Source organism: Athalia rosae, chromosome 3 (genome assembly GCF_917208135.1).
Source record: "Athalia rosae chromosome 3, iyAthRosa1.1, whole genome shotgun sequence".
Lineage (NCBI taxonomy): Eukaryota > Metazoa > Arthropoda > Insecta > Hymenoptera > Athaliidae > Athalia > Athalia rosae.
In genome coordinates this window covers 10,239,757-10,266,390 of record NC_064028.1, presented here as the reverse complement: position 1 = coordinate 10,266,390, position 26,634 = coordinate 10,239,757, and the positions used below count along the sequence as shown (strand labels likewise).

General features: G+C 37.9%; 3 protein-coding genes across 12 annotated transcripts; 2 read left to right on the top strand and 1 right to left on the bottom strand.

Moving 5' to 3' along the window:
• The first annotated feature begins 14 nt into the window (after positions 1 to 14).
• On the top strand, positions 15 to 13,276 carry LOC105692206 (general transcriptional corepressor trfA). Of its 4 annotated transcripts, none has more exons than XM_048652746.1 (11): positions 15 to 309; positions 3,368 to 3,435; positions 3,531 to 3,823; positions 4,107 to 4,438; positions 4,534 to 4,896; positions 4,993 to 5,539; positions 5,618 to 5,715; positions 10,011 to 10,122; positions 10,205 to 10,533; positions 10,613 to 10,824; positions 11,199 to 13,276. In XM_048652746.1, the coding sequence occupies exons 2-11, from the start codon at positions 3,380 to 3,382 to the stop codon at positions 11,353 to 11,355; spliced, it is 2,499 nt and encodes an 832-aa protein (XP_048508703.1). In that variant the 5' UTR covers positions 15 to 309; positions 3,368 to 3,379; the 3' UTR covers positions 11,356 to 13,276. The 4 variants fall into 4 exon arrangements, with proteins under 4 accessions (XP_048508703.1, XP_048508704.1, XP_012266681.2 ...); XM_048652747.1 differs by having other exon boundaries at positions 11,158 to 11,341; XM_012411258.3 differs by lacking the exon at positions 15 to 309 and adding an exon at positions 2,742 to 2,890.
• LOC105692204 (rho-associated protein kinase 2) lies at positions 13,189 to 23,726 on the bottom strand. 6 transcript variants are annotated; one of them, XM_048652745.1, is made up of 13 exons: positions 23,569 to 23,726; positions 22,202 to 22,531; positions 21,962 to 22,122; positions 21,526 to 21,864; positions 20,300 to 21,436; positions 19,890 to 20,190; positions 19,032 to 19,447; positions 18,317 to 18,958; positions 17,809 to 18,219; positions 17,506 to 17,722; positions 17,198 to 17,420; positions 16,651 to 16,711; positions 13,189 to 15,334 (listed from the first exon to the last, which is right to left on the bottom strand). In XM_048652745.1, exons 2-12 carry the CDS (start codon positions 22,380 to 22,382, stop codon positions 16,678 to 16,680), a joined length of 4,062 nt encoding a protein of 1,353 aa, XP_048508702.1. In that variant the 5' UTR covers positions 22,383 to 22,531; positions 23,569 to 23,726; the 3' UTR covers positions 13,189 to 15,334; positions 16,651 to 16,677. The 6 variants fall into 6 exon arrangements, 4 of the variants coding, with proteins under 4 accessions (XP_048508702.1, XP_048508701.1, XP_012266677.1 ...); XR_007277629.1 differs by having other exon boundaries at positions 13,189 to 16,711; positions 17,120 to 17,420; XR_007277628.1 differs by lacking the exon at positions 16,651 to 16,711 and having other exon boundaries at positions 17,120 to 17,420.
• A 219-nt stretch (positions 23,727 to 23,945) lies between these two features.
• LOC105692200 lies at positions 23,946 to 26,625 on the top strand. 2 transcript variants are annotated; one of them, XM_012411246.3, is made up of 5 exons: positions 23,946 to 24,124; positions 24,497 to 25,479; positions 25,591 to 25,980; positions 26,074 to 26,259; positions 26,336 to 26,625. In XM_012411246.3, exons 2-5 carry the CDS (start codon positions 24,589 to 24,591, stop codon positions 26,495 to 26,497), a joined length of 1,629 nt encoding a protein of 542 aa, XP_012266669.2. In that variant the 5' UTR covers positions 23,946 to 24,124; positions 24,497 to 24,588; the 3' UTR covers positions 26,498 to 26,625. The 2 variants fall into 2 exon arrangements, with proteins under 2 accessions (XP_012266669.2, XP_048508705.1); XM_048652748.1 differs by lacking the exon at positions 23,946 to 24,124 and adding an exon at positions 24,220 to 24,419.
• Positions 26,626 to 26,634: the final 9 nt, after the last annotated feature.

The window sequence follows — 26,634 nt, the reverse complement described above, 5'->3', positions numbered from 1 at the left end:
CACAGTGTGGTAGTCTGGAAACGCGTTGAATTTGGAAGTCCCGCTGCAGTTGCTATAAAAAGAATTTAATAATTAATTGCGCAATTAAATGAATGCACATGAAAAATAGAATAAATTATAAACTGTGATTCAAAACGAACCTATCCGTATGAGCTTTCAACTCGTGGCATGTCGTGCAGCTTACTTTAAAACTGGAGTCAATCTATATAGTACAAAGGATCATTAATTAATCGCTGATTCATCTCGTTGTTCTGGCGATTTGTTTTCCAAGAAGAGAAAAATCAACGATACACTCTCCAGACTCTTGTGGTAAGTACAATGTACCTGTATAACAATGGCAATTGGTGAATGTAATTCCTTTGTGTTTTTGATTATTCTTTTCTCCATGCAATTTTCCGAGATCTTTGCTGTATGATACAGCTTACAATTTTCCCCGCTGCACAGGATAAGCAAAAAATTGGAACTGAAAATTGTTTAAGGCTATATAGGGTAAAACGGGTGACGTAAATTAGGAAATATCGTACGTTTCACATTGAGATGAATTCTGGAATTGATAGTCTTCGTTTAAGTTGATACAGGAACACCGTATTTCAACTATATATCGAAGTAATGAACGAAGCAAAAATCAATCAAAGCAATAACGTAATCTGATCATCCCTCATTTTGCTTTGGTATCATGTAGAGGTGATCAATTGTGTCGACTGCAATAGGAGCAAAATAACAAAGTCTTCGCTGGATCGTTATCTAAAGCCGATATTATAACGCCATCCCCTCGTATATCATAATTGGTAGGTATCTCGATCGTTTTCAGGGACGTATATAATTCCTACCCACGTGCCGCATGCGATTTCATGATATTTTGCATTTCCCATGCATATTAAATAAGTGCGCCGATTGTATTTTTAATTCCATACATGAAAATATGCACGCCACGGAAAACATTACGCAATATGCATAAAGCGTAGCTATACATATATGTATACACTGTCGAGGATATTTGTACGGCGAAGTGCAGCAGTACGTATTGGAACTTGCGAATTGAGAGCGAGTAGTTTTCGGATAAGGATACCTCACACCACTCCGTTTTTCTCCCTTTCTCATCCCTCGAAGCTCACCCCTACGCTCTCAACCTCCCTAGCGTCCTTCTGAACCACGCGATCAATGACTCTAACGTCGCGACGCCCGGCTTCTTCTTATTCTTATTTTTCTTCGTGCAAGACTCGGAAATTTACATCTAAATTGTTGAGCGGTTGAAACAGAATAAAATATTGCGCTGCCGATCTATAATCACCATACACGATAACGACACACATTGACTACTAAAATTAATTATCGTCATTTTCTTCGTTGCGCATGATATATTCTTCCCGAGATTCCAGAATTTAAATTGCACAGATTGATCATGAAACAATTTTGATACACATACCTACTTCGCTACCGGACCATGCGCGGTGACATTAATTTTACATTTGAAACTCCGAATGCGATGTAGTCGACGAACCGCGAAAGGTTGTCCTTGAGAATTTCACCCTCGGCGCCATTTTACGGTTCCGGTGACCTTCCCCAAGGTGAGGGGTGGTTTCCATATACCACGGTTTGAGCGCGTGTGTCTGTACGATATGCAGAAATATGTTGATGAATGAAATCTCGGAAAAGATGATATTTGAATAACCGTGTACTGTACAATTATCGAGCACAGATTCTGTACAAATAATTTTCCAAATAACTTAAATACTAGATACTAATTATAAGTATTCTCACACTTCAGCCATGTGTACAGATCCTGAGCCAATAAGGGACCTTTTACGAAATTAGGGCACATATGTAGGTGTGTCGTTATAATTTCAAATTAACTTTTACCTAAAACTGCGTCCGCTTAGGACGTTCGTGACCGCGGTATAGTAGCGGTTTTCTCTCATTTCAACCCTCAAAATCGATATAACCACATATGCATGTTATACACAGGGTATGGGGTACGTGACATAGACAGAATATATTAGCTCATATTTCGCAACGTATTCATAACATAAATACGTAAACATAAACCGCAAGCTGATGCACAGATTATACGGCGTCCTATTATACTCGAAGCTAATTTAATTAACGGCGCGTCTTGAAGAAGGTATACATATATACATCCGTGCAGATACAGCGATTAAAACTGCATATATTACATCATTTTAGAAAACTCTTCCTTCGGTATACCTAATTCTTGCGTAAATGGAGATCCGTCTTTTTAATTGGCCGCCAAATTACGTGCAGATCTTATATTTTCTCGCCCCCCGCAGACCGTCCCACATCTGGTCCTAAAATCGCCCCTCTCGACGCCTTATTCATCCCCTCATCCCCGCTTCCTCGACGCCTGGACACCCCAAGAGAATTTCTCTACTGGATGCGGTTGACGTCACACCGGCAGAACTTGCTATCGATCCACCAAAGCCTTATCCGTCGCATTCTTCCTACGCTGGGTCAACCTATACCATAAGTTCTCATCCATACGCAGCTCTTTACTCACATTTACTGCTCATATGGTTTGTAAAATTTATGAAAAATATTTAAATTCGCGATTCGTATCGGGATCGAGGAATAACAGAAAAAAAAAAAAAACAGGAAGAATATAGCTAAAATAAATTGGCCGATCTTCGTCGACATTATGGGATCGGTTTTCTCTTCGTCTCAACTTCTTCCTTAGTTCTCAATTATTCTTGGGGTTATTCTTCGAAATTGCCTCTGGTATTTGGGAAGGAAATCGGGGTAGGCGACAGCGCAACCAACCGACTCCCCCGCGCCTCGGCGCCTTTGGCGAGCGTCCAGGGTGTTGGTTGGAGGTCGATAAGCTGCCGAGAACAGTCAGGTTGTGCGCGCGCGACCTTTGGACCGAAGATGGTGGGTAAGTGTCCAACAGAATCGTTCTCTCCTCACCTTTTTTTTCACTCATTTTTCCAACCGGCCTTTGAATCGCCACCGAGTTCCCTGTAACAATCATTAAGCTGATTGGATTTGGGGCTGAAAAGCACATTGCTGCAATCACAAAAGCCGAAACGCTGGGTAGAAACCTTACGGATTTTTAAGGGCTGTAATCTCCGCGAAAAATTTACGCGTCAGCTAAACGTACGTCGGTCTGTACGTGCGATACGTTTTAAGCTTCAATTTTGCCAGCGAATGTGAAAGTGGATTTCTTTTTGTTTTCGTGAATTTGGACATGAATTAATGAATTCAAGAATTCTCCAACGTACACCGTTAGTTGTCTTGAGTTTTTTCCACTCCACTTATACAACACCGTGAATATTTGATCTACCCTCCAGTACGCTACGTCAATGCTGGGCATGAATTTATTTAGAAGGGAATTATTTTTCGTATGTTGCAGAGCAATTTCGCAATGCGGTTGAAGGATTCTGTCGTATCGTTGCCCATGCATCAAGGATTGAACAATAAGTAAGTGGAAAAATGTTGAATCTTTTAATGGAAGTGATAAACTAATGAGAATTGTGCAGAATTAATGATATATGATTTCTTTATAACATTTGCAGTCAACTTCTGCAGCAGAGCGAAATAAGCGCGTCTTCTAATTCTGAAGAGATACAAAACTGTAACGACAGAACGAATACCGTAGCATTTAGTTTGCAGGATCAATTCAAAGAGTTCAGAGGTACAGGCGAAAATCCGGCCGGCACGTGGCCGGTTACACAGAACGTCGGACTACAAAATAACTCGAATAATACAGCAGTGAATCATTCAAATGGACGGAATAACATTAACAACAATTTGACGGCATCAAGACTCTATCAAAGCAGTTCGGCTGAAAGTTTGGCCGACTACGAAGGTACGTTATCACTTCCACAGCTTGTTGTACATAAATTTTTTATATTTTCCTCTAAACTCTGTAATTCGGTGTGAAGGGAGCATTAGGAATTTCGAGGCGGACGTTATAATGTTATTACGTAATGTGGAGCGAGTGACGATCGTTAAATTAATTGAATTAATCAACGACGTAGCCGGCCTCTACAGAAACAAATACAAAAGGCGAAATTATTCTTTTCGTCAATTTAGCGAAACCTAGCATGTTCCTAAAACTCACAATCAGTCTATTAAAATCTATTCCACAGGTCGGAATTCTGTCGGGGATTCATCGCACGAATTGACGCCTTCCGAGTGGTCGGACTGGTCGGAAGAAGGAAATCTTCCTACTAGGTGTAGAGGAATCGTGAATCCTAATTATCCAGGATTTCAACACCTCGCAACTGCTTTACTATCCGACACAGATCTCACTGAAGACGAGCTTGAAACTTACGAAATCTCCAAAGTCGCCTGCAACTTGAACAATAATCAATACAACAATAACACAGACGAGAATCTGATCGACGAAAGCGTTAATCATCTTCAGGGACAAGAAGCCGATCGGAAATTCATATACGAGAAACCGAAGTTCAATATTCACGTGAGTAAAAATTCATTATCTTTCAGCAGAATATCCCCTTTAAAAAAGATATAAAATACGAAAAATACCTTATGAAAATTTCTTCCGTTTTTCAGACAGTAAACTCACTCTACGAATCGGCGTTACCGTCGTCAGTAAAGTGTATAAATTACGTGAAGAGTGTTGAGGTATCACGGTCCGCAGAATTAGTTGTGTCTCCCATACCGGAAGTGAACGTTAACTCGGTCATCGAAGCGGAGACTCATCTTACCGAGTTAGAACCAAGCGAGGGGCTCGCCGACACGGTACAACAATCCTCAAAATCTGAACTTTGCGAAGCAATTGTCGTTGACAGAAAAGCACGTGAAGTTGCCATAGAAGTTGAAGTAGTCGAGCTGACAACCGCCGTAAAAGAAACGCTCCAGTTCCCTCAAATAGAGCGAATTGTAGACTCGGGAAAGTCTAGCGAAATCGGGGAGGTAAAGATTAACTATATGTCTGCGGCATAATCGATTCCCTATTTTTAATCGTCATACTTAAAATTGCTTTTTTGTAATCCCACTTCTGCAAAACAGGAGCCGGAACCTGCGGTCGAAACCATCGATCTTATAAGAGAAGCTAAGAAATTGCCCCTTCCCGATTGTTCTCAAGTAGGATCAAAACTACAGCCTGCATCTGGGACTCTGAGAAATTCGAATCAGAACGACGATTCAGAAACGAATACCGATTCGGAAAGTTACTCAGATTTGGCACCCTACACCAAACTCGAGGAGATCGATTTGCTTTCAAGTATCGGCAGAGACATAGGCGTTGACCTTGAAAAATACGTCCAACCGGTACCAGACGTTCTCTTGATGGATTCCGTCGCGGTTACCTCGGCCCCAAGGGCTGCCGTCGTTAAAACAGGACAAAATCTAATAAAAGATAATCAGTTAATGCACCCCAGGGATCAACTCGATACAAATAAATTAATGGACAGGAACCTGCCGGAGGCCATTGTCGATACAAGAAAAAAGGAAAAAATGGCAAGAAATCAAGCTAGGAGACGCCAACAAACCCATACCAATCAACCGCAACGACGACCCGACAAACGTCGCGCTGATACCGACGTTGGTGGACCTGGTTAGTCCCGATTATTTCTCGAATAATTACGGAGACTTGATTAAAATGATGGGTTACAAATTTCGATGATTCTTGCAGGTGGTTTTGACGTCTATAATATCGAGACAGCGATGCCGAAAATTGATTTGGACGCTATTGAATCTCATCTGAGAGCTGCACGTGAAGAAGAACGCAGGGTGAGTATGTCAGTAAACTGAATGTGTAGTTTTCTCACTCAATCGACCCACGATTAGACTTTAGAGACTCTTTTCACGACAAAATCAAAGCTTACTCTGACTTTGATAGCTGAAATCAAAAGAAGTTTCCCACTCAGCAATACACAAAAGATTTCTCTCCACGATTCTCCTACTCCTTGAGCGAGTTTCTAGGCTTTGATCGATGCAATTTGCATAGAAATTTAAGCTGCATCTTCGCGCACTGACCTCATTCATGCCGATAAGCTCGGAATCGAACAATATCAAGTCTCCTCTATGAATTCTGGTCTGAATTAACGATCGCTGCATCGATGAATTCGCATTCCAACTCAAAACATCTCTGGTTGCAAGCTCTCTCGGCGAGCTTGTATGAAACAAACGGAGCTGGCAGAGACGTCGATCGCGATTACGTCGAGTACTTCTATCCCTGGAGTCTGGAGTTTGAAATTTGATAGAAATACGCTCTAGAATCCTGCAGTCTGTCGCAGAGCATAGTCAAGCCCCAGATGCCGAAAGCTCTTTCGTATAAATTCTCTAAAAATTAACAGCTGCTAACCACATTCTGTCGTCATCGGAATACTCAAGTTAACGAAATCAACTTGCTCGTTTATTCCTATTGTGAAATAATCGTGTCAGTTTTAAATCATAACAAATTATTTAATCCCGTTCCAACTAATAACTTGGGTAATTAAATCATGTGTCATTAGAAATTCAAAAGCTGGCTTAAAATCCCAAGAGCTGTGTTGTGAATATTTTACAAATCCGGATAAACTCTGACACTTGGTGACTAAAAATATAATGTGATGTACATATATTACAAAGTGCGAGTGATGTGGTTTGTCGGAAGATAATAAACCGCTGTCTTTACGTATAGTGCATCAACTGGAGATATGTTACATATACTTTAACATACGTATAAGTGAAATTATGACGACTCAATTTAACGGACGAGTGACGCACCCGTGCTAGTCGGTTCAGTTAATCGTTTTTCACTAACAATTTATCATCGCGTGATAGTTTAGTTACAATTTTCGTTTTCAATTGCGGTAGATTTACAAGCGTGTTAGAAGTTTTTTTTCGCTATTAATCACTTTCGGTCAAGGTTCGATAAAATTTTTTTTAAATATTATACATGCCACGGATTATAAAAATAAAAACATGCATCCTGTAATGTCCAGACATCGAACCGCCGTTCGACCCAAGGACTTAGACCTTTCCGGCTCCTCAATTGTTAATGGAAAAACTGCTGTTGAGGTATGGAACAGAAAATCCGAAATCTTCACGGAATTCAATAACGCTCTTCCTTTAATTTTCCATCATTTCCATCTGCCAATAATATTCCCTATGGATTATATTTATCAACTAATTATCGAGCTTTGCTGAAGACTCGTATAATTACGATTTGAAAAAATGTCCCGCAAACTTGTGAAGGTCTAGATAATCCTGTATCGAAAACGTACGACAAAATTTCAATATGATTTGGTAAACTGTTTTTGAAGCAGGTGAAAAATCAGCATTCGAGTTCTTGCTGTATCTGTATACATTAAAACTGCAGGCGCTGCCACCACGAATACTGATAATATGCAATATTAAATTGAGGGGCTATAACCTGCCTCTAGAACAATGGCGTGTCAATTAGGGTCGGGCCCAGGAGTAGCTGTAAAATAAAAACTAATATTCATTCACAAATATTCTAAGACATTTATAGTCCTCAATCGACACCAAAAATTGCCGTTCATCACTTGAAAAAAAATATTTGAATTTACACGAATAACGATTTCTAGGAATGAATTAACGAAATTAACGAAAATTTATCCATTATCGTCTTGCACACGTGTCCAAAAATCGGGGTTCAGAAAATTTTATGTCAGAGTTACAGCACTGGCTGTATATCGTAACATGTAACTAGTACAGGTAACTGATAAGAGTATAAATACGTCTCTAGTGCTGTCCGATGTATATATGAAGTTTGCTACACTATACGATATTATTGACGTTAAAGTGAAACTGAAATTTAATATCTCACACGTGCTTTGAAAAAAAGTATTACAGCTTTAAAAGTGTGTGAATTATCCACCGAACTATGTCTGCACAATTTATTTAATCCGTTGGTTTTGTTTACGGTTAACATGGCTCCTTGTACTGCAGTGCTCTTTTAAAATGTTATTGATCTACTTTGAACGGTGTTTCAATGACTCGTTGTAATTAATTGGTGTGAATTAATAGTAAACTTGAATGACATAAGTAGAGTAAAGATCATACAGTTCCTGAACATGCAGTGCGTAAAATAATTATACATATGTGAAAGGACTTAGGTTTTGATAAAACAACCGTCAATGTTTGTTTCCAAGTGCTATTACGTAAGTCCAAAAACAATAAAATCGCAGGTCGATATTATGACAATGATGATGGAAATAATCGATGAAAATGATCCACTCTATCAGCTTCTCATGGCGACACCGATGCATTATGGATTTAAGGTTGTTGTTAATGAATCATTTCCCCATTTTTTATATTACATACATCGTCGCGTTTGATGGTGAAAACAGTGTACTATCTGTAGGGATAAATGAAATGCAATTACGAAAAAAGTAATGTACACGTATTAGATCTAGCATAGATATATTGAACTAGATGCATTTACCTTTGAAAAACTTGTGCACACGAATGATCGATTCAACTTTCACACCCTCCGGACAACTAAGTATACATATATTCGTGTAATAATAATCGAAGAAAGAGTAAATAAAAATAATGAATAAAATAACAAAAGGATAATCTAAAGGACCACAGTCACCACATTAAACGTAACATAGGTATACATTTGAACAAATTCACGCATGGGTAACCGACCGATGAAATTATATACCTATATTTACGAGAAAAACTACGTCTTACCTATCTTGTAATCATCGCTGTACGTAAGAAATAGTCAAAATCAGCACCTAAATTAGAAAACGTTCACCTATTCGACGATTAAAGCAAAAATAAATAATCTAGTGATCCATAGGTCTAAACTGGAAATGAAATTCAACTGCTCTCTTTGCTATATGTATACTTACCTACATACCTTATATACATTAAAGACCGTAGCTTAGGAAATTTTAACGAGTTCTCTACTTGTAGACTTTCACTAGCCAGTTTAAAAGCGTTTACAGCTCAGAAGTCGTCGTTGAGATCAATTCTTACCTCTCACAAATATAGTCTTGGAAGTTTTGTCCCATTGTTAGGTAGTTCTGGCAACTCCAGAAGGTTGTTGTGTTGTATCTAATTTCATCTCCGAATACTTTGGAATATCATAAAAGTGTTCATCAGCAGTGTTAATATTATAGTGGTGCTTTGATTGTCACGAATAAAGTCGAGGTCGAGAAAATATAACAAATACGATACTATTAAAAATGGGTACCAGTATTAAATCGCGACGACATTATAAGAAAGACTCCCGATTCGTTGCTGATTTGTACACTTTTACATACGATAAGGAGTTTGATCTAGTAAGTGCGACAAAATCTACGATTTTCTGTAAGATTTTCTGTTTCTTCATCGGTATATTCGATCGATCTTCTAAATTCAAGAAACCTATTTCAGTTGCCATGCATACTTTCGAATAACACGTTCCATATTTTTTTTACGATTCCGTAGACCCAGGACGATTAATTCTCTCTGTACTTTCTCCGAACGAGAAATAGAAAGAAATTTTCTAGTCATGTTGCAAGATCATTAGAAAAGTTATCACAATATTATTTGAAACATCTGGAGTTCGCTCATTGCTGTTCTTGCGGGACAGCGCCAATATTCAAATTCAGACATCAACAACAATGTTGAACAATTGACAAGCATTAACTTCTGCTAAAAATTACGTCTGCTACTCCAGCTGTCTGCTGTCAGTTTAATCGAGGTTACACACGCCGGAAAGTACCTAAATGTAGCGTCAGATTAGCACATGTTACTTGAATAATTATTGGATGTAAGAATATACTCAACGTTTCGTATTGAAATAATGAATAGTGACGTCTCAGACATAATGTACATAATACAGGAAGACGAAAGAGTAGCCGAAGTCGTAGAAGCGGTGGCAGCTGGGCGAAATCCCGAACCAAAAGATCGGGACAAGGAAGATCTTGTCGCACGTTTCGATAGGCTCGTCCAGAGCAATCCCTTCGTATCTCCCCAGGTCCGATTGAGTGAGAAATTGATCAAAATCAAGCAGAGTATCGAGCTAATCCTCTATTAAATATTAATGATTAATATATTATCTGTTGCGCAAATGTTCTCAGCGGAGAAATGATCGGGAAGAAATCAGGAGAAGACTCGCTATGGGTCCAGATGCAGATGATCTTAGATCTGAACGAGGACGGAAGCCCAGTTTACAGTCACGCCTTCAGAGTGGTTGGTATCAAAATGGAATGAAACAGCTAATTAAATTATTCAAAGAAAAGGATTTCTCACAGCATTGCATTCATTATTCCAGGAATGAATCTGCAAATTTGTTTCATGAATGAGACATCGTCTGACACAGAGTCACCTGTGTCCGAAGCTGACATAACTCCAGGACCAATATCGTCTGAAATAAGGGCACCTATAACCAGACCACAGGTTTTAAGTCTTCCCCCATTGAGAGTTGATGCAACTGCACCAGTGGATGAGGCAGACTTCTTTGCTAGGCAAGCCAGACTACAGACAGAAGCAAGGATGGCACTTGCACAAGCTAAAGAAATGGCTCACATGCAAATGGAAGTTGAAAGACAGAGACTTAAACAAAGTCCTATCACAGAAATGGTTCGGTCTAGTCTTGAAAAAGTAAGAACTTGTGATCAATTCCGAATTAAGGAGAAACATATTTTTTTTAGAAATATACTCAAGCTATTCTCTGTGTCAGGTTGGTGTTCAACTGGGTGATGAGAGGCGCAGGCTTTCGCGAGTTTTGCTAACAGAGCTAAATGTTGCTCAACTGCAAGTAGTTGCCAATGATCTACATGCTCGCATAGCAGCGTTGAACGAAGCACTCGTAGAAGGCTTGCTTAGGCGAGACGATCTACACATGGAACAAGATTCTATGCTAGTTGATGTCGAGGATCTCACACGTTACTTGTAAGTAGAGTAAAGTAAATGGAATGTTCACTAATTTTCATTGCAATGACAGCTCGTCTCAGAAATCAAACATTAATTTTTATCTTCATTCATCAGTCATACAAATTTCACCCATTCATATATGGAAGAAGAATCATGATATAATAGCTTATTCTTGCTTAGTTTGCATTGTTCACTTTTCACAAAACTATAAAATAACCCCACTGCAAGCTGAAACGTAATTCAGACGAGTTAATACTCGAACAATTCCGTAGCAACATTTTTCGATTAATTAAGCTTTGTAATTTTATGTTCGCATTACCAATGGCCGCAATCTCTCCCTCTCTCTCCTAGAAATAAATAGATGGTGTGTGAGGTGCTGTCTGTTTGCGCAGAGGTGCCAAGCAGGAATCGTTCAAGCGTCAAGGACTTGCGTCCAGAGAATCTTCTTCCTCGCAATCCGTAAAAAATCAACAATCAACATCTCTTCAAGTTAAGCTACCTAAACCAAAACTTATGAATCGAGGACTCGTTAGTCTAGTCAGAAAATAATCGTTGGCCTCGAGACTGTGTTATAGTCTCTTCAAAGTTTAAGGAAAACAATAAAACTGACAAAAATGTATCCAAAACTGAATAGATAATAAGATTTTTCAATGGTACCTGCCGCTGGTTAAGATTAAGACTGATATTGATACGTCGCGTGTTGTCATCACCAGGTAATTCTCCTGTCATCCTATATTTAATATTGATCGAAATGCATTGAAAAAAATTAGAATTATATCATTCCGGCTTTGAATCATTCTTTGCATTATAAACATACAAATTCATCTGGTCCTTGTCACGGGTCCTTTTTATCTCACAATTCATTAGTTTTTCTACGATTTTTACTGCCGAAATTACACAAATTTTCTAACGTAGATTTGGCCAGCTTCACCTGGAATTTTTCTTAATTTTTTTTTTGTCAAGTTTTCAAGATTTTTCTAATACGTACTCCACCTGACAGGATTATTGACCATCTACGTATATTAATTATCTTAAATATTCAACGGATTAGGGCAGGAAGAGACTCGCGCGATTTAAGAAATTTGATTGACAAAATATTCTGAAGAACAGTAAACTTCATAGGAGAGAAAGACAGCGGCAGGTAACTACAAGACGTTTTCGAATTTGTACTACTCAAAATCTCAAGTTGGAAAGATAAAAATTTCAACCCCTTCGTCTGAGCCATCAACAATGATTACTAACTGGGTAGAATCAGAAATTTTTAACTCCTTTACCTAGTTATTTGATAAATCCAAATAATTCAGCACCAGAATCTGTGAACCTTCGAATATTACAAATTTCTAAAGCTCGCTTGATTCATAGTTGCAGAAAAACGTAGCAGTATAAGTCTGTTAATTGTGAGGGATAAAACAATTTGTACAACGTGGAAATAGATCAGATGCAATACTAAGTCAACGTTTAATCCCAGTTTCATCGCTCTTTCACTCCGCCTTGCATGTATTTATTAACTAATATCAAATCTTAATGAATCTAAATATAGATGAGATAGAACTTTTATGTTGTATATATACATAACATATGATAAACTTGTCACATGTAAAATGGTTCCAATATCGTTAGAGCCCATCAAGCTTTGCACACAAATAACTATCATCCATGTAAGCATAGATTGAGAGCTGTTGCAGCTAGACGAGAAGAAAAATCAAAACTAGTATTCCTCGAAGAAAAGTACTTTGTTATACACTTGATTCTGCAGTGTTATGACAAATAATTTAATGCGTCTGAGTGTGCGATGCTTGCAGCTAGTGACCTAACTTTAAACAAATATAATAATGATAAATCACAAGATGTGAAATACATATACATGTATACTGAATAAATCATCCCCCCATAATTATCAGGTATCATTCCCACTTCAAGATATAATATACCTACAAGTAGAATTTATCTCACAATGATACGCTATACGCTGCTTTCTCAGGCGTTCACCAATATGGTTTATAGAAGCAAGGTGTATATTTATCTTGGAATGTCACAGACATGATGAACTCTGCCGCGTAAAATACATAAGGTCAGATAAAGCGAATCTAGAAAGCGAACTCGTCATTCAAATACCGAATTAACTGAAGGCGAAAAGAAGTCTTTCAAAGAATACCAAATAAACTGAGAAAAAAATATCATCGTCCGCCAGTCGATGAATTCCGATATTGCCTGAGAACTGAAAAAACAAACTGGATTAAATCATAGCAAATTTAGATTTGTCTTACTGATATATTACCATACCAATATTTCTGGAACTTTTTTCTCTCCTGTCCTGGAAATTCTAAGCGGTAAGGAACAAGCAGATGTGGTGTAAATGAGCATATAATGAGCCGGCGCATATTATCTACAAAATAGTTTTAATCGTAATATTAATTAGTAATATACAGATTGTAAATAACTAAACAATAATAAAATATGCTGTAACAAGTTTCTCGTTTTAATATTTTCATCTCTCCTCCTCAAACTCATTTCAAATGGGAGGGAAGGCACGGGGCAGTAGTTTAGTTTTTTGGGTTTAAGTCCTAATCAGCTGCCTCTGTCGATTTGATTTTTTCACGGCCAAGGCAGACTGAAAAGGGAAGGAGCACCGTGGAGTAGATCTAATGCAAGCTCAGATTAGTAGTATACCTCACCCAATAATCGGACTACTACGTGTAAATGTATAAACAGTTAAAACGGTCAGAAAATATTTCTGGTGTTTTAATGCTAAAAACTGTACCAGTCAATCCTACAGAGAATAATCTTTCAATATTTTTATTATGTCAATTAACAATGATTAGACTTTAGGATTGGCCCGTAATCTATCCGACATAGACTGCAGGCAATGTTATTCATGAGTGGAACGAAATTGCGTTACAAACAATAAGTATCGTTCTTACATAGAATCACCTGATGTTTGAAGTGTGGTAAACTTTAGTTATGCACGTTTTATACCCGAATATTACAATAACATTATTATATTACATTATAAATCCTTAATCTACAATTCATTTATATATCTACTATACAAAGAAGCTCACTCATAGCGCTGTTCCCTAGCACTTTTATTTATTAGTTTTTTTCTTTCTTTCTTTTGATAAGTACCTGTTAATTAAGTTAGTGTATCTTTATTTTTATTGTTATTTTTAATCGCGTTAACTTTGGCGGCCGCCATGGCTAGCTGGGCGAATGATCTTCTTAAATTTATTATCATTAGGTATAATAATTATCATCGTAAAGTAAGAAATTAAATATTTAATTCACAGAATGTATAAAACATAATAATACTTATTTTTGTATATGCTAATTCAATTACACTCGAAGTTTTGATAAAGAATACCTGAAAGTATAAACAATTTTTTTTCACATACTCAAATCTCGTTGTCTTATGCACTCAAAGTTGATGTAGTTAACTTTTGATACATAAATCTAGGTTCCCAGTCAGCATTCTAATTATATACAGGGAAAATCAAGTTCAAATAACTGCAGAGATGTATCTGCGAATAAATTATCTGAGTTTACTTTTTCAAGCATAATCTATAATTATATTTCGATCCAGTGCCCAGCTCGTCGGTCAGCGTAATGGCAAAAATGATTAAATAATTAACTATTTGTACGGATATGTACATTACATTATATTTACTAACAGCAAAACGGTTTATTTCATAATCACCTGTTTGTTCTTGTTTTTAAGGATTTTGTTGTTACTTTACTTTGGCAACGATATCAAAATGATGCGATTCCGACTGCTAGTTTTATTTGTTTGCGCACCAACAATTATTACTATTTTTTTTTTCTTCGTATCAAGTATTACCAAACTCTTGTTTCCTATTTTTTTTTTCATATCATTTACACGTTAATATTGTAGAGAATCACACATTAAGATGATTTTCACATGATAGGATGTAAGTCAAAATTTTTGCCAGGCGAACATTCAAAGAAATAGGAAAAATATTTTCTACAATATTACAGTTCTGAGTCGACAAGGAAAATTTTTTTCTTCAACTTTTTTGGATCTTGAGATTCTATTATAATGAATGTTATTCAGTGCAATAGGCGATGAGAATAAAAGTATTCGTTGTTAAAATATCAATAAATTTATGCAATATATCAATGCTAATATTTTATGGTTTTATGTTTGGATAATCGAACTATTGTGAGAGAACCTTCATCGATAGCAGCTGCTGTCAAATTGTTGATTCAAAAGAAAAAAGAAATCATATGCGCAATAATCCTACAGGGAACACTTAAATTATAGGTACACAATGTGTATGTGACATATTTACAGAAAAAAAGCGGCCAAAATATACATACATGTATATGTAAATATGTATGATTGCGTACATACATAAAGAACAGAAAAAGGAAAAAAGGATTAATTTCTCATTTTTGATAAATCGTTGTGGAAAACACTCAAGATCATTTGCCCATACCAGCGTTGGCAGGTAGAGTAGCAGATCGTTGTGGAACCGACAAGTAAGGCTTTAGCGTCGATCTTGTAGATTCCCTAAAATCAAAATTTGGGAAGCATTTGAATTGAATGTTATTCATCAAGCTGGAACCAAAGCGAGGCTTTGGGCAGCAAGCAAATTTAATCCATGAGAATCAGACCTCTAACTAATATGTATTGTAAAAGGTGGCCATAAAAGCTAAGATTTTTAGCATTGATTGATGAAGAATGAAAATGATCCCTGTCTGTTTAAAAGTATGATTTCAGATTTTATGGCTACCCCGTATTGTACAAAAAACCACACCATGCTAATGCAGATCAAAATCTCAGTATTTGCAAACATCTCGGAAAAGCATCTGAAAAAACTGCATCTATAACTGAAGTATTTAACTAAATGTCTGGAGAGCAATCGTGATCATTCATTGTTTGTAATAATCTTGGCAGAGAAAGTGTTTTGCAACCCTAATATTCTGTATTCCGATAAATTCGTTGATTTTTCGTTACAGTTTCTAAAAGGTAGATTCCGCAAATGGCTTAAGAAAAATAGCACCGTCCACAATTATTTGAAACATGCATTTTCTGAGCGTGCTACCTTTTCCCTTTTATTAGAAACAAGCACGCTGAAAAAAATAGCCCTCAGACATAACGAGTTGGTTGGGAAAAAGTTGAATCATATTCGAAAACTATTCAACAGTCTAGTGGATTCATTGGAGAGCTAGTCACCAAGTGACTATTGTATTATCTGCGTGCTTCTGAAAAATGCCCTCTTGTATTTTTACGTCCCTCGTAAATATACATATGGGTATTTAATGAAACAAACAAATGCCTATAATAATTCGATGAACAAAAGAGAGTGATTGTTAATCAAAATTGGGAATGTATCGCTAGATGTCTTTAGATGTCTATTCGCAATGGATAGAAGCAACCGAAACTGAAGCAAGGAGAAAAAATAATTCGGAGGCTATAAAAGCAAACCAAAGTATTTCATTGTAGGCACCAGAGATGAGAAATAGCCAAGTTCGTTCGTGCATCTGAAAAAATTCCCTGCCTTTCGATTTTAGTGGCAGGATATTTCACACGGAATCAATCTAGGTCCGAACTCAGACCCCGGATTTTTTCCAATATTGTTCGATTTAGGATAACAACTAATCTTGTTGATTCCTCGCCCTTGGTGTTTACAATACAAAACTTGTATTCGGACTCGCGGAAGTCCGTTTTCTTAATTAGCTTCCGCCTAGTGCAAATAAAACTTCGTATCATTCATAACACGGATACGTATTGTAGTATTCTACAGGTTTTGCCTAGGCCCTATTTGAATATCACGCATTCTCAAACTTAGACATTAACAACAATTTTACATTCGTAGTGTATACCGATAGTAGTGATCATCGTAGTTAGATCTATAGTCTCGTGTTGAGTAATGGAATGGTGTCTCTGAAATACAAGAAAGAGAAAAAAAACTAATAATGAAAGCTTCATACGCGCATTACGTTTGGCAAAGCAAAGCTTTACTATTCTAGTTACACTAATATCAAATCCGTGTATATTATAATCATCTGGTTTAGAACAGGTGTGTGATCTGTTTATCTTTATGTCTTCGCGTACAAATTTAGCAGAAAATTTTATAATGGTATCGAAGGTTGCGAAATTTCTAATCAAGTGAAACTAGGTGTTGTAAATGATGTACCAGATGAATTGGTATTTTCTACTGCATTGATTATGATCTGTTGCTCAGGCCAAATATTCACAGCAGGTATTATTGAATAATTATTGCTAGAAGCAAATAGTGTGATTAAGAGCCTATGAAGTCGACTGGATACAGAAAATAAAAACAAACACTACCTCCTTTCTACACCCATTCATGCGACGCCACAACACAAGAGCTACTAAGTTCGCGGATGCGCTGGCCACCTACGCTACCTTGGAGAAACACGCTGCCCTGTTCCATCAACATGTGAGTTGGCTTTGTAACCACATTTTTGAATCCTTCTTGACAGCCTTGTCACCCAATATTTTTGGTCATCTGGGCTCCCTGCCAAGACCAACAATTCTCTTGCGCTATTAGGATCGTAATGCAATTTACATGGAGCAATTGCGTCTTCCTTCTTCTCCAAATGCTCTTTGTGCACTTTGATTCGACACCCTGCAGAAAAACAAGATAAAGCTTGAATTAGTGAAGTTTTTAAAACAAATGAATATGAAATTCACAGAATCTTATTGGAACTTACTTCTGCACTCTTGAGCAGGTGGTGGTCTGAACATATGCCATAAGGGCTTTGTACAAACTTCACAAGTAGTTGGCATGTGGTAAGATATAGAAATGAACTCGTGACCTTTCAATGACAAAGTACCAGGCTTATCCATTAATTGTGGAAGTTCTACACCTGGCAACGCGTTACTCTCGTCACCTGGGCGTCTCGCCTCTCCTTCTCCCGCGTACAATAACTGTGACACAAATTGTGTGGATTGAAAAGTTTTTGAAGACACTAATCAATAGATTACGTTGATTCGAAGGTAAATTTTGTACTCACTTGAAATATCCTTGGAATATCTTTGGCATCGGCTCGAATCACGTCTCCTTGGGTCACAGATCGAACGTGGAAGACTTTGCTTAAATCTAATATCAGTATTGGATCAGCGTTCATCTTGTCGTTTTCGCTGTTGTAAAATATTATTTTCTTAGACGACACAACGACGTATTGCTTCTTCCAACCATGTCGTTTAATATTCTGTTTGTTGGGTACGCTGAGCCAACCCTCTAATCTTAAGGCACCATGTTCAGATAGGACTGTATCTTCCCCGTCATTTTCCGCCGAGGAAAGGCTAGCCGTCTCTGAATTTATTGAGGCTATTTTCATTTGTAGCGTTTCTATTTCAGAATCTTTGGAATCAAGTTCCATTTGCAGCCTCAGTTTTGCTTGATTCTCTTCAACTAGCTGGGCCTGATATCCAACACAAAGATCAATAAATCCAATTAATCACAATGTCTCAAACAGAACTGTCAGAAATTCATTATAAAATTGAAGTTTTATTCCTCACCTGCAAATCTTGGAGATCCTTTTGCCACTTAGCAGCTAATTGACTGTATTTTTCTCTCTCCTGGGTGAGCTCCTGCTGCAATTTGCGGCAGTCTTTTTCTTTTTTTCGCAAATCAGCAGAAGGAACTTTGTTTCTAGTTTTAGTGCCCGATGATATATCTTTTCTGTTCATTATCTCAGCGAGTTTATTAACCGCCTGCTGTTTCAGCAGCTGTTCTGTTTTAAGTTTACCGCTGAGTCGATCTATCTCTTCCACATTACAATGTTCTTTGTTAAGTTGTTCCTGTAAATCTTTCAGACGTTTATTTAAATCTTCTTTGTCCTTCAAATACAACTCAGTGGTTTTCTTCATCTCATTTTCGTTGTCCTTGAGCACTAATATTGACTGTTCTTTAGAATTTAATTCCTGTCGATGCTTAGTGATGCTATCTTTATACTCTAATTCTTTCATAGTTCTTTCCTTCTCCAAGTCCGCAACCGTCTCTTCAGCAATCGATCTAGCTAATGCTTCACTATCAGCTCTAGCCAGTGAAAGCTGTAACTGATGAACCAGTGAGCAGCGTTCCTCTTCTAATTCCTGCTGGAGTCTTGTTTTATCATCTAGTTCTTCCCTGAGCTCCTGAGTCTGGGTTTTGTAAAGTGTCTGTAAAATAGTACATAAAATGCTTGATTAACACTCTTACCTTGATCTATCAAATTAAATCTTAAGTACTCACTGAAAAATAAGCCTCAGCTTCCAACTGTTCTTGTAATTCTTTACTTTGTAGCAAATCCACACTTCGCTGAGTTTTTAGATGGTGTAGTTCTTCTTCAATTTGTCTTTTAGCTTCCCTGAGGTGAGCCACTTCCCCGACTAATTGTTGTTCTCGAGCTCTCAGTCTACCAGCTTCCGAAGATTGCTGGCCAAACTCTGTTTGCAGAACATTTCTTTTCTGTTGCTCTTGTTCAACTTGGCCTTGTAATGCTTTAACCTTCTCCACTTCTTGTCGGTGTTCTCCTTCCAGCTTTTGTAATCGTTGCTGAATTTGACGATAGTCGACGGACAGCATAGAGGTTTGCCTTTCTTTTTCTTGAGCAAGCAATTCTGCTCGTTGTCTTCCGCTTTTTTCCTCATTCAATTTAACTTGGATCGCTATTATGAACCATTAAAATGATAACTCTCAACAATCTTTCAAGAAAATTAATTACAAATCCTAAAACAAAATGGCCCCACGTTTACGTACTTGGAATTTCACAGGATCATTCGGAGCAGCAATTGGAAAAAAAGTATGACAATAAAGTTGACGGTCAATTGTATTATCACTAAGTTTGGCGTAGGGAGCGTTTTGCCATCAAGTATCACATTATTTTTGAATCGATTATCGTTTTTACCTTTAAAAGTTCTATCAGCTTGTCCTACGCAGCATGTAAGGAAAAATCTTAGCGTAATACACACCACCAAAACTATACAAAAATTACGCTTTTGGGGTGATATCTAGCTGAATTCGGTAAATTATACTATAGAGAACTTCAAATTCTAACCATCTTTCTCATCTTTCTGATGAAGGCTCTAATGAAATAATTATTTACATTACCTTTAACGACTTCCATGTTTGCTTCTTCTTTGGAGAGCATCCGGGATCTTTCGGTTTCTTGATGTGCAGCTACTTCCTGATTATACCTTGCTTGAGCTGCTTTCAATTCTAGAGTCAATCCTGCAGCTTCTTTTTCAAGAGAAGATACCCTCTCCCCTAACTGTCTATTGTCCGAAGTTGCTTTTTCTTCCCGTCGACGGCTGTGCTCCAACTCAACGTGTAAGCCAGATAATCGTGTCTCAAGTTCAGCAGTCAAGGAAGACGCTTGAGACCGAGAGCTACGCTCTTTGGAAAGTTGGCCCTTAGGATAAAAAATAGAATACATTCTACTTGATATTTCAAGGATTGTTTGGGTAATGGCTAGAGATCAAAATGAACATGAAATAAAATATTTGAAGAAGATGATGTACCTGTAATGCAGCGACTTCTTGCTGCAACGAATCTCTCTGTGCTTGCAACTGCGCTCTAGCAACTTGGAGCTCATTGGTCATTTGCTCAGCAGCTTGTCTGGCAACAGTTACTTCTGCGGCTTGTTTCCTAAGTCTACCAGCACTTTCAGTTTCTCTCTCAAGTTTTGCCTGCATTTCTTTCAATTGCTTCTCGAGAGTTATTATTTTCTCAGATGTCTGATGGGAATTGGTAGCATCTCTTGCCTTTTTGAACAGCTCTTCTTCAAACTGTTTCTTGAGTTCGATCAAAGCAGCTTCAACTTTTCGTCGCGCCTCAGCCTCATGCTCTAATCTGCGTTGCGTTTCTTTGAAGTTATGTCTAAGCAGTGTTAATTCTTTATCTGCTCGCGCTGTTTCTTCTTGTAATTCGGCTTCCCGCCTTGTAACCGCTTCCAGCTGTGATGTCAGACCTCTTTGTCGGGCCTCTAGCGTTTCAACTTGCCGTTTTTCACGTTCGATTAAATTTTCTAGTTGAGATATTTTTACATCATCACTGATACCATTATTTATATGATTAACAATCCCATCGACACTTTCCCCCCCACCGCTACTCATCAGTTGATAATCTCCAGAATAAGTGAATCCAACAAAGGGTAAATGATTTCCTGAAAATGCTTTTGGAACAGGAAAACTTTCTTCTGGTCCATCTTCTTTGTCAACATCGTCAAAATTGCTAGTATCATCATCACCAGAAAGCTCTGGTACAACTGGCGGTACGCATTCTCTCAAATTATCAAAGGTCCACTGGTCATTCTTGAAAAATGCATGGCTTTTGATTTCGTTAACGCCATTTCTTCCTAATCTTTTTGTACGATCCGTCAAAAAATTACAGATTAAACTCTTCGCCGCATGGGATATATCTACTTCTTGTTGTGGAAAGTGCAAAGAATTCCTGTGATCCATAATCTTTGAATAGGTTCCAACTAAGGAGTCAGCGTAGAATGGTGCATCCCCGACGAGCATTTCGTACAGAAAAACTCCAACTGACCACCAATCACATTCCCTACCATAAACTCCTTCACCTCCCTGAGATTGAAGAACTTCTGGAGATATATAATCCGGTGTACCAACAGCTGTGTCGGATCTCACAAGTCCATCCTGCCATTGACAGAGAATTGAAATGTACCTTAATTTCTGGAAATCTAGTTGAATGGTTGTAAAGCACAGCTTAATAACGATCTAATTACCGCATCCATTCTCATACAGGTCCCAAAGTCAGCCAATTTTAAATGCCCATGTTTGTCCAGTAACATGTTGTCAGGCTTAACATCTCTATGAACGAATCCCATTAAATGTATAGCGTCTAGGGCAAGAACGACTTCGGCACAATAAAACTTTGCCCATTTTTCAGGCACATCGTAGTTTGACATGAGATTGACCAGGTCGCCACCCGGCATATAATCCATGACCATGTAGAGGTACTTGTTATCTTGAAAGGCAAAATGCAGTTGAACAATCCACTGGGAGTTAGCGTGCGCCATAATATCTCTCTCCTCCCAAAAAAATGCTGAATCCGATCTCTTGATCTGTAATAAAATACGGTTGGATAGTTTATCATTGATTACTGAAATATCTGATTAATTATTTACATTCTTTTATCTAGGGAATATTACTTAATATTACCATTTCAAATTTGCTGAGCAGTTTCATGGCATATACTTTTTGTGTAGACTTATGCCTGACTAATTGAACTTCTCCAAATGCCCCACGTCCAATAACTTTTATTTGTGTAAAATCATCGGTACGCATTCGCATTTTACAGATATCACGGGCAACGGAATCATCTGAAAGCGGAATAGTTATTTAATTAGAATTCCTAATGTTGGTACTGACAACGCTGTAAATGTTTCAGCATGCTCTTACATCTGTTCATGTAAGCCTCAACGTTTTTCATACGTCTGACGCTAGGGTGATCACAATCAGAGGCGAGGGCCTGTACAGTGTCTAATAGACAATCGATATTGGTTATACTGCGTGGATCTTTTATCCGTTCTTCAAGGTGTCTCAGGCGCCTTCGCCTATCCTCATCTCTGACACTCTCCATTTTATGAACCTAAATCTACAGCCAAGTGTTCACAACCACGGTCACGTCTGCGAGGTCATTAAAGCTAGTAAAGTTTCTTCCTTCCTTTTATGAGCAATGCTGAATCTCCGATAAGTTACAGCTGCTACATCTGTTGCAGGCCCATGTTTCTGAAAATATATAAATTTTTATCATTCATAAATAGATTTTGCTAATATACTATATTACATCACTGATAGGTACTTGAATTTATTAAGAAGCTAAATAAACCCTAAACGATTCGCACAGAAGCTGGATGTAATGGATATAACAAAAAAAAAGGAAACCAGTACAAAGATATTTGATTATACTCCATTTCTACATGTACTGGAATTAAGTTGATAATTATTATTCAGCAATACAAATAAAAATTTGGAATCTCCTTGGCAGTTCATTTTTTCCTAGTTTGATAATGTCTGGTTAAGAAAAGAATCAACAAAACAATTAAATCCCACTGTTTGTAGGCGTATTGAATATGGAAGGTAGACAGGTAGGTATGTAAGGAGGCATAATCTATTGTTGTCATCAAATAAATACTCGTTTGTTAAGTGACTGTATAAAAATATAAATGTGTTCAAGCTGTGGTATAAAACTAAGCTCTGTAGTATTTGTAAATGAATAATTTTTACAAATTAAGGACCTGATAGGCGTTTGGGTATCTAGGGTTGGGCAGGGCTGGTGACATTCAAACCCTTTGAACTCCTTAATAAATTGTAATGATAATTAACATGATAATATCGTAGATTTAAGGAATCGAATGAACAAAAGTATAGCTTTATTCAAAGCCTCAATGTTTAGCTCTTGCAAACCAAAACGAAGGGGCTATCAAACGGCTTGTAAATCGTTTAAAGAATCGTAGAGTTCAGGGTAGCAGCGGATGCCTCTAACCTATATCCGATAAAAAATAGATATCTAACAATGAAACTACTGGACTAAAGTGACAGATAGAATAATTTCTGACAGAGAGACGAGCTCCGCCTGCTTTGCTCGCTCGCTGCCTGCCCGGGATGTGCGATGAGATGTTAGGTGGGTCCCGCTTAGCTGTATGGCAGGTGCCTCCTTGGCCGTTTCACAAAAGAATTATTATTATATTATGCCATACTTTATTCACGAAAATATTAAGCTAACCGAAATTTTATTGCCTTACATAAAATGTAGTTTGACTGACCCAATATCACTTTGTCAAGGTGCAGCACTTGGTTAATTCAATAAAGAATCGAATAAAATGCATTATTTCATTTCGCGGATGAGTCGTGAAACACACAGCCAACACAGCCACACCACACACAGCTGAGCTGCTGGGTGCATGCGCCATTTAGAAAATTTACCTCCAAAGTCAAACCTCGGAAAATTGAGTGAAAACTCAACTGATACCTGATTTCTGCCACAAAGAGAGAAAACAGAGAATCTTTCCATAGTTATCTATCGGCCTTATTTATAGCTGTGTTACACTGAACTAGAAAGTTAGAAAAAATGAAATACCTACTTTCATTGAACTCTACGGAAATTGCTTTGACCAATGAAAATTGCTGGAAAATAAAATTTTCATAGTAAAATAATGATAATCAAGATGGAGTAGCGTTCAGCAGAGATGTGCTCCCTGTATTCATCTATTTTGACAGCTCGAAAATATTGGCAATAATTGTAATTTTCCGATATACCAGAAGAAACAATACCCTGGAAGGAAGATGATAATAAATTCTCATGTGATAGCAACGATATAGGTAAATCATGACAAGATTTATCATTTGCAACAATATTTTCATTGAGTTTACAGCAGTAGTTTATAACACCTTTATGTATCTGTAGACCGAGTTTCTCGCTCTTCTTTTTAGCATCGCTCTCATGTCAAATGGTATAAATAGACTGTGCACGAGGAGGCGAACAAAAATAGAAGCCCGTCAGAAGTGTATCTTGTGTGTTATGTGTAATAATCCCTAGTTCTAACCTAATCAGATCAGTGAACTGCTCGGTCCTACATCAAACTGGGTTGAATAAACAAATGATCAGTTAACTCATGCACGTAGACATTTGTGTATAACCATTTTATATCTTGTGAAACTGTTAACTTATTCTATGGTCAAATTTTTGTCTAGTTGAAAAAAGCAAGATTCAATTGACGGAGGAATTGCAGAACAAGAGAAGGAAGACGTCTTACTTCTAGTTTAACATTTGTCCAACTCCTAATATGGGGTCTCCTTGCGACTGGCAAGTTACAAAACAAAAGGTAGCTCAGCGAGGCAAGCATATATTAGAAACAGGACAATGGTCTGATTGCAAATTCATCGTGGGTCAAGAACCCCACCAACAGATTTTGGAAGGACACAAATTGTTCTTAGCTATGTCAAGCCCGGTCTTTGAAGCGATGTTTTTTGGTGGAATGGCTGAGAAAAATGATCCCATTCCCATCAGAGATGTACAACCTGAAGCTTTCAAAGCTCTTTTGGAATACATTTACACAGACAACATTGATCTCGGCTCTTTTGAATTGGCATGCGAGTTGTGCTACTGTGCAAAAAAGTACATGCTTCCATTCTTAGTTGAGGAATGCACAAAATTTCTCTGGTCAGATTTGTCCCCAAAAAAGGCTTGCCGAGCGTATGAGTTTGCCAAGTTGTTTGAGGAGCCAGTATTGATGGAAAAATGCCTTCAGATAATCTGCACAAAGACTAATAGTGTATTGAGCAAACCAAGTTTTGAGGAAATCGAGGTTGGGACGCTGGTCACTGTCTTTGAACAGGAAGAGCTAGAAATAAATTCTGAAATAGAATTATTCTCTGCTGCTGAACGATGGGCAAAAGCAGAGTGCTCCAGAAAAGGGCTCGATGCTGAAGACAGTAAATCCCTGCGCTCAGTTATTGGAAACGCACTTACTAAAATAAGATTCTTAACTTTAACCCCACAAGAATTTGCCGAGGGTCCCGCCAGATCTTCTTTGCTTAATCAGGACGAAGCATTTGCTATTTTAATGAATATTTCATCGAGTGAAAGCAGGTGGCCTATGCCTGAGGGATTTTCCAGCAACAATCAGAGCCGTGTGAAACCGTTAAAACAGCATCCAACGATGGGAGATTTGTCGGTACGTTCTAATTGACTGTTGATTATTTTTCATATCTTGTTGAAGGCAATCGTATATCATCGTGAATTGACGATTGAAAGATGATTATTCAGTAGAACCTTCATTTTCTAGACAATCGGAGTTATAGCAAGTACCAGTGGAGCTAGTGGAACTAGCAGTTCGAATAATATGTTGAGTGAGGGCCAGGCACCAACCTCATTATCGAAGTTGAATTCTAGGAGTTCGTTTCAAGACAATAGCTGGTACGCAGGTCCGCAAAATGTTGCTGGATCATCAATGAGTCTGAGTAATTCTTCTCTGAACGTAGTCAATAATACCTTGAATATGATGGGGTCAGGGGCAGCAGTCGAAGGCGGAGGAGTCAGAGAAGGTCTCAAGTATTATTGCCTAAGGTCCATAGTCCAGCAAACAGACTGCCTAAATACAAGCGTATTGGATTGTTCTGTCGCCTTCAATGTTGACAGAAACATTTGCGTTATTGGCGTACAAGTTCCGACTCAGGTCAGAGCCACAGAATTTTATGTATTAGTTTACCCAGCCTCTCAATCTTAGTTGAGCCCTCAGTGAATTCAATGATAATATCGGTTTATACAGGTACAGAGTCAGTCACTCGATCGATTTGCTCCAATGGTTCCTGGCTCGTACACCGAACTGCTATATGCCCATCTTCTTGACTCAGATGGGTCCAGATTGACGTATACCCATTTTACGTCTCGAGTAAACCTTGGCTCTTTGGTCGAGATTACGTTTAATAGGCCTGTCTACATTCAAAGAAACAAGGTAGGTCCTCAATTGTTTCCTTCAAGATTACAAAGATTGAAAAGCAAGTTTCTTGTAATTTCATATTCCGAAATAGGTATACCGTGTCGGCGTTGTCTTTAACAAAGTTGGTTGGTACCCTATGGGTGCTTGTACGCAAAGAATGGCCTGTGATTCTGTATTCTTCTCATTTGGAGTTGGAAACAGCGCAGACAGTGTGAGAGATGGTCTAATAAGATCAATTATCTTTACTTATTGAGGGATACAGACAACGATATACTGCATCCAAGATCAATTTTGGTTTAAAAAAAAAATAGGGCCCGTGTTGGTTTTTATTACACACTATTTATTGCTCCAATTCCTGTTTTTTTTTTTTTTTTTTTTTTTCCTACTCAA

Bases quoted from the DNA above. Each gene is read 5' to 3' on its own strand.
- LOC105692206 (XM_048652746.1), top strand. From the start codon at position 3,380: ATGCGGTTGAAGGATTCTGTCGTATCGTTGCCCATGCATCAAGGATTG. The intron at 4,439-4,533 runs GTGAGTAAAAAT...TCCGTTTTTCAG, and splicing joins AACCGAAGTTCAATATTCAC to ACAGTAAACTCACTCTACGA. The intron at 10,123-10,204 runs GTTGGTATCAAA...TCATTATTCCAG, and splicing joins ACAGTCACGCCTTCAGAGTG to GAATGAATCTGCAAATTTGT.
- LOC105692204 (XM_012411254.2), bottom strand. From the start codon at position 22,382: ATGGAGAGTGTCAGAGATGAGGATAGGCGAAGGCGCCTGAGACACCTT. The intron at 22,123-22,201 runs GTAAGAGCATGC...TTCCGCTTTCAG, and splicing joins TGAGGCTTACATGAACAGAT to ATGATTCCGTTGCCCGTGAT. The intron at 17,723-17,808 runs GTGAGTACAAAA...TTTGTGTCACAG, and splicing joins ATATTCCAAGGATATTTCAA to TTATTGTACGCGGGAGAAGG.
- LOC105692200 (XM_012411246.3), top strand. From the start codon at position 24,589: ATGGGGTCTCCTTGCGACTGGCAAGTTACAAAACAAAAGGTAGCTCAG. The intron at 25,981-26,073 runs GTCAGAGCCACA...CGGTTTATACAG, and splicing joins GCGTACAAGTTCCGACTCAG to GTACAGAGTCAGTCACTCGA. The intron at 26,260-26,335 runs GTAGGTCCTCAA...ATTCCGAAATAG, and splicing joins TCTACATTCAAAGAAACAAG to GTATACCGTGTCGGCGTTGT.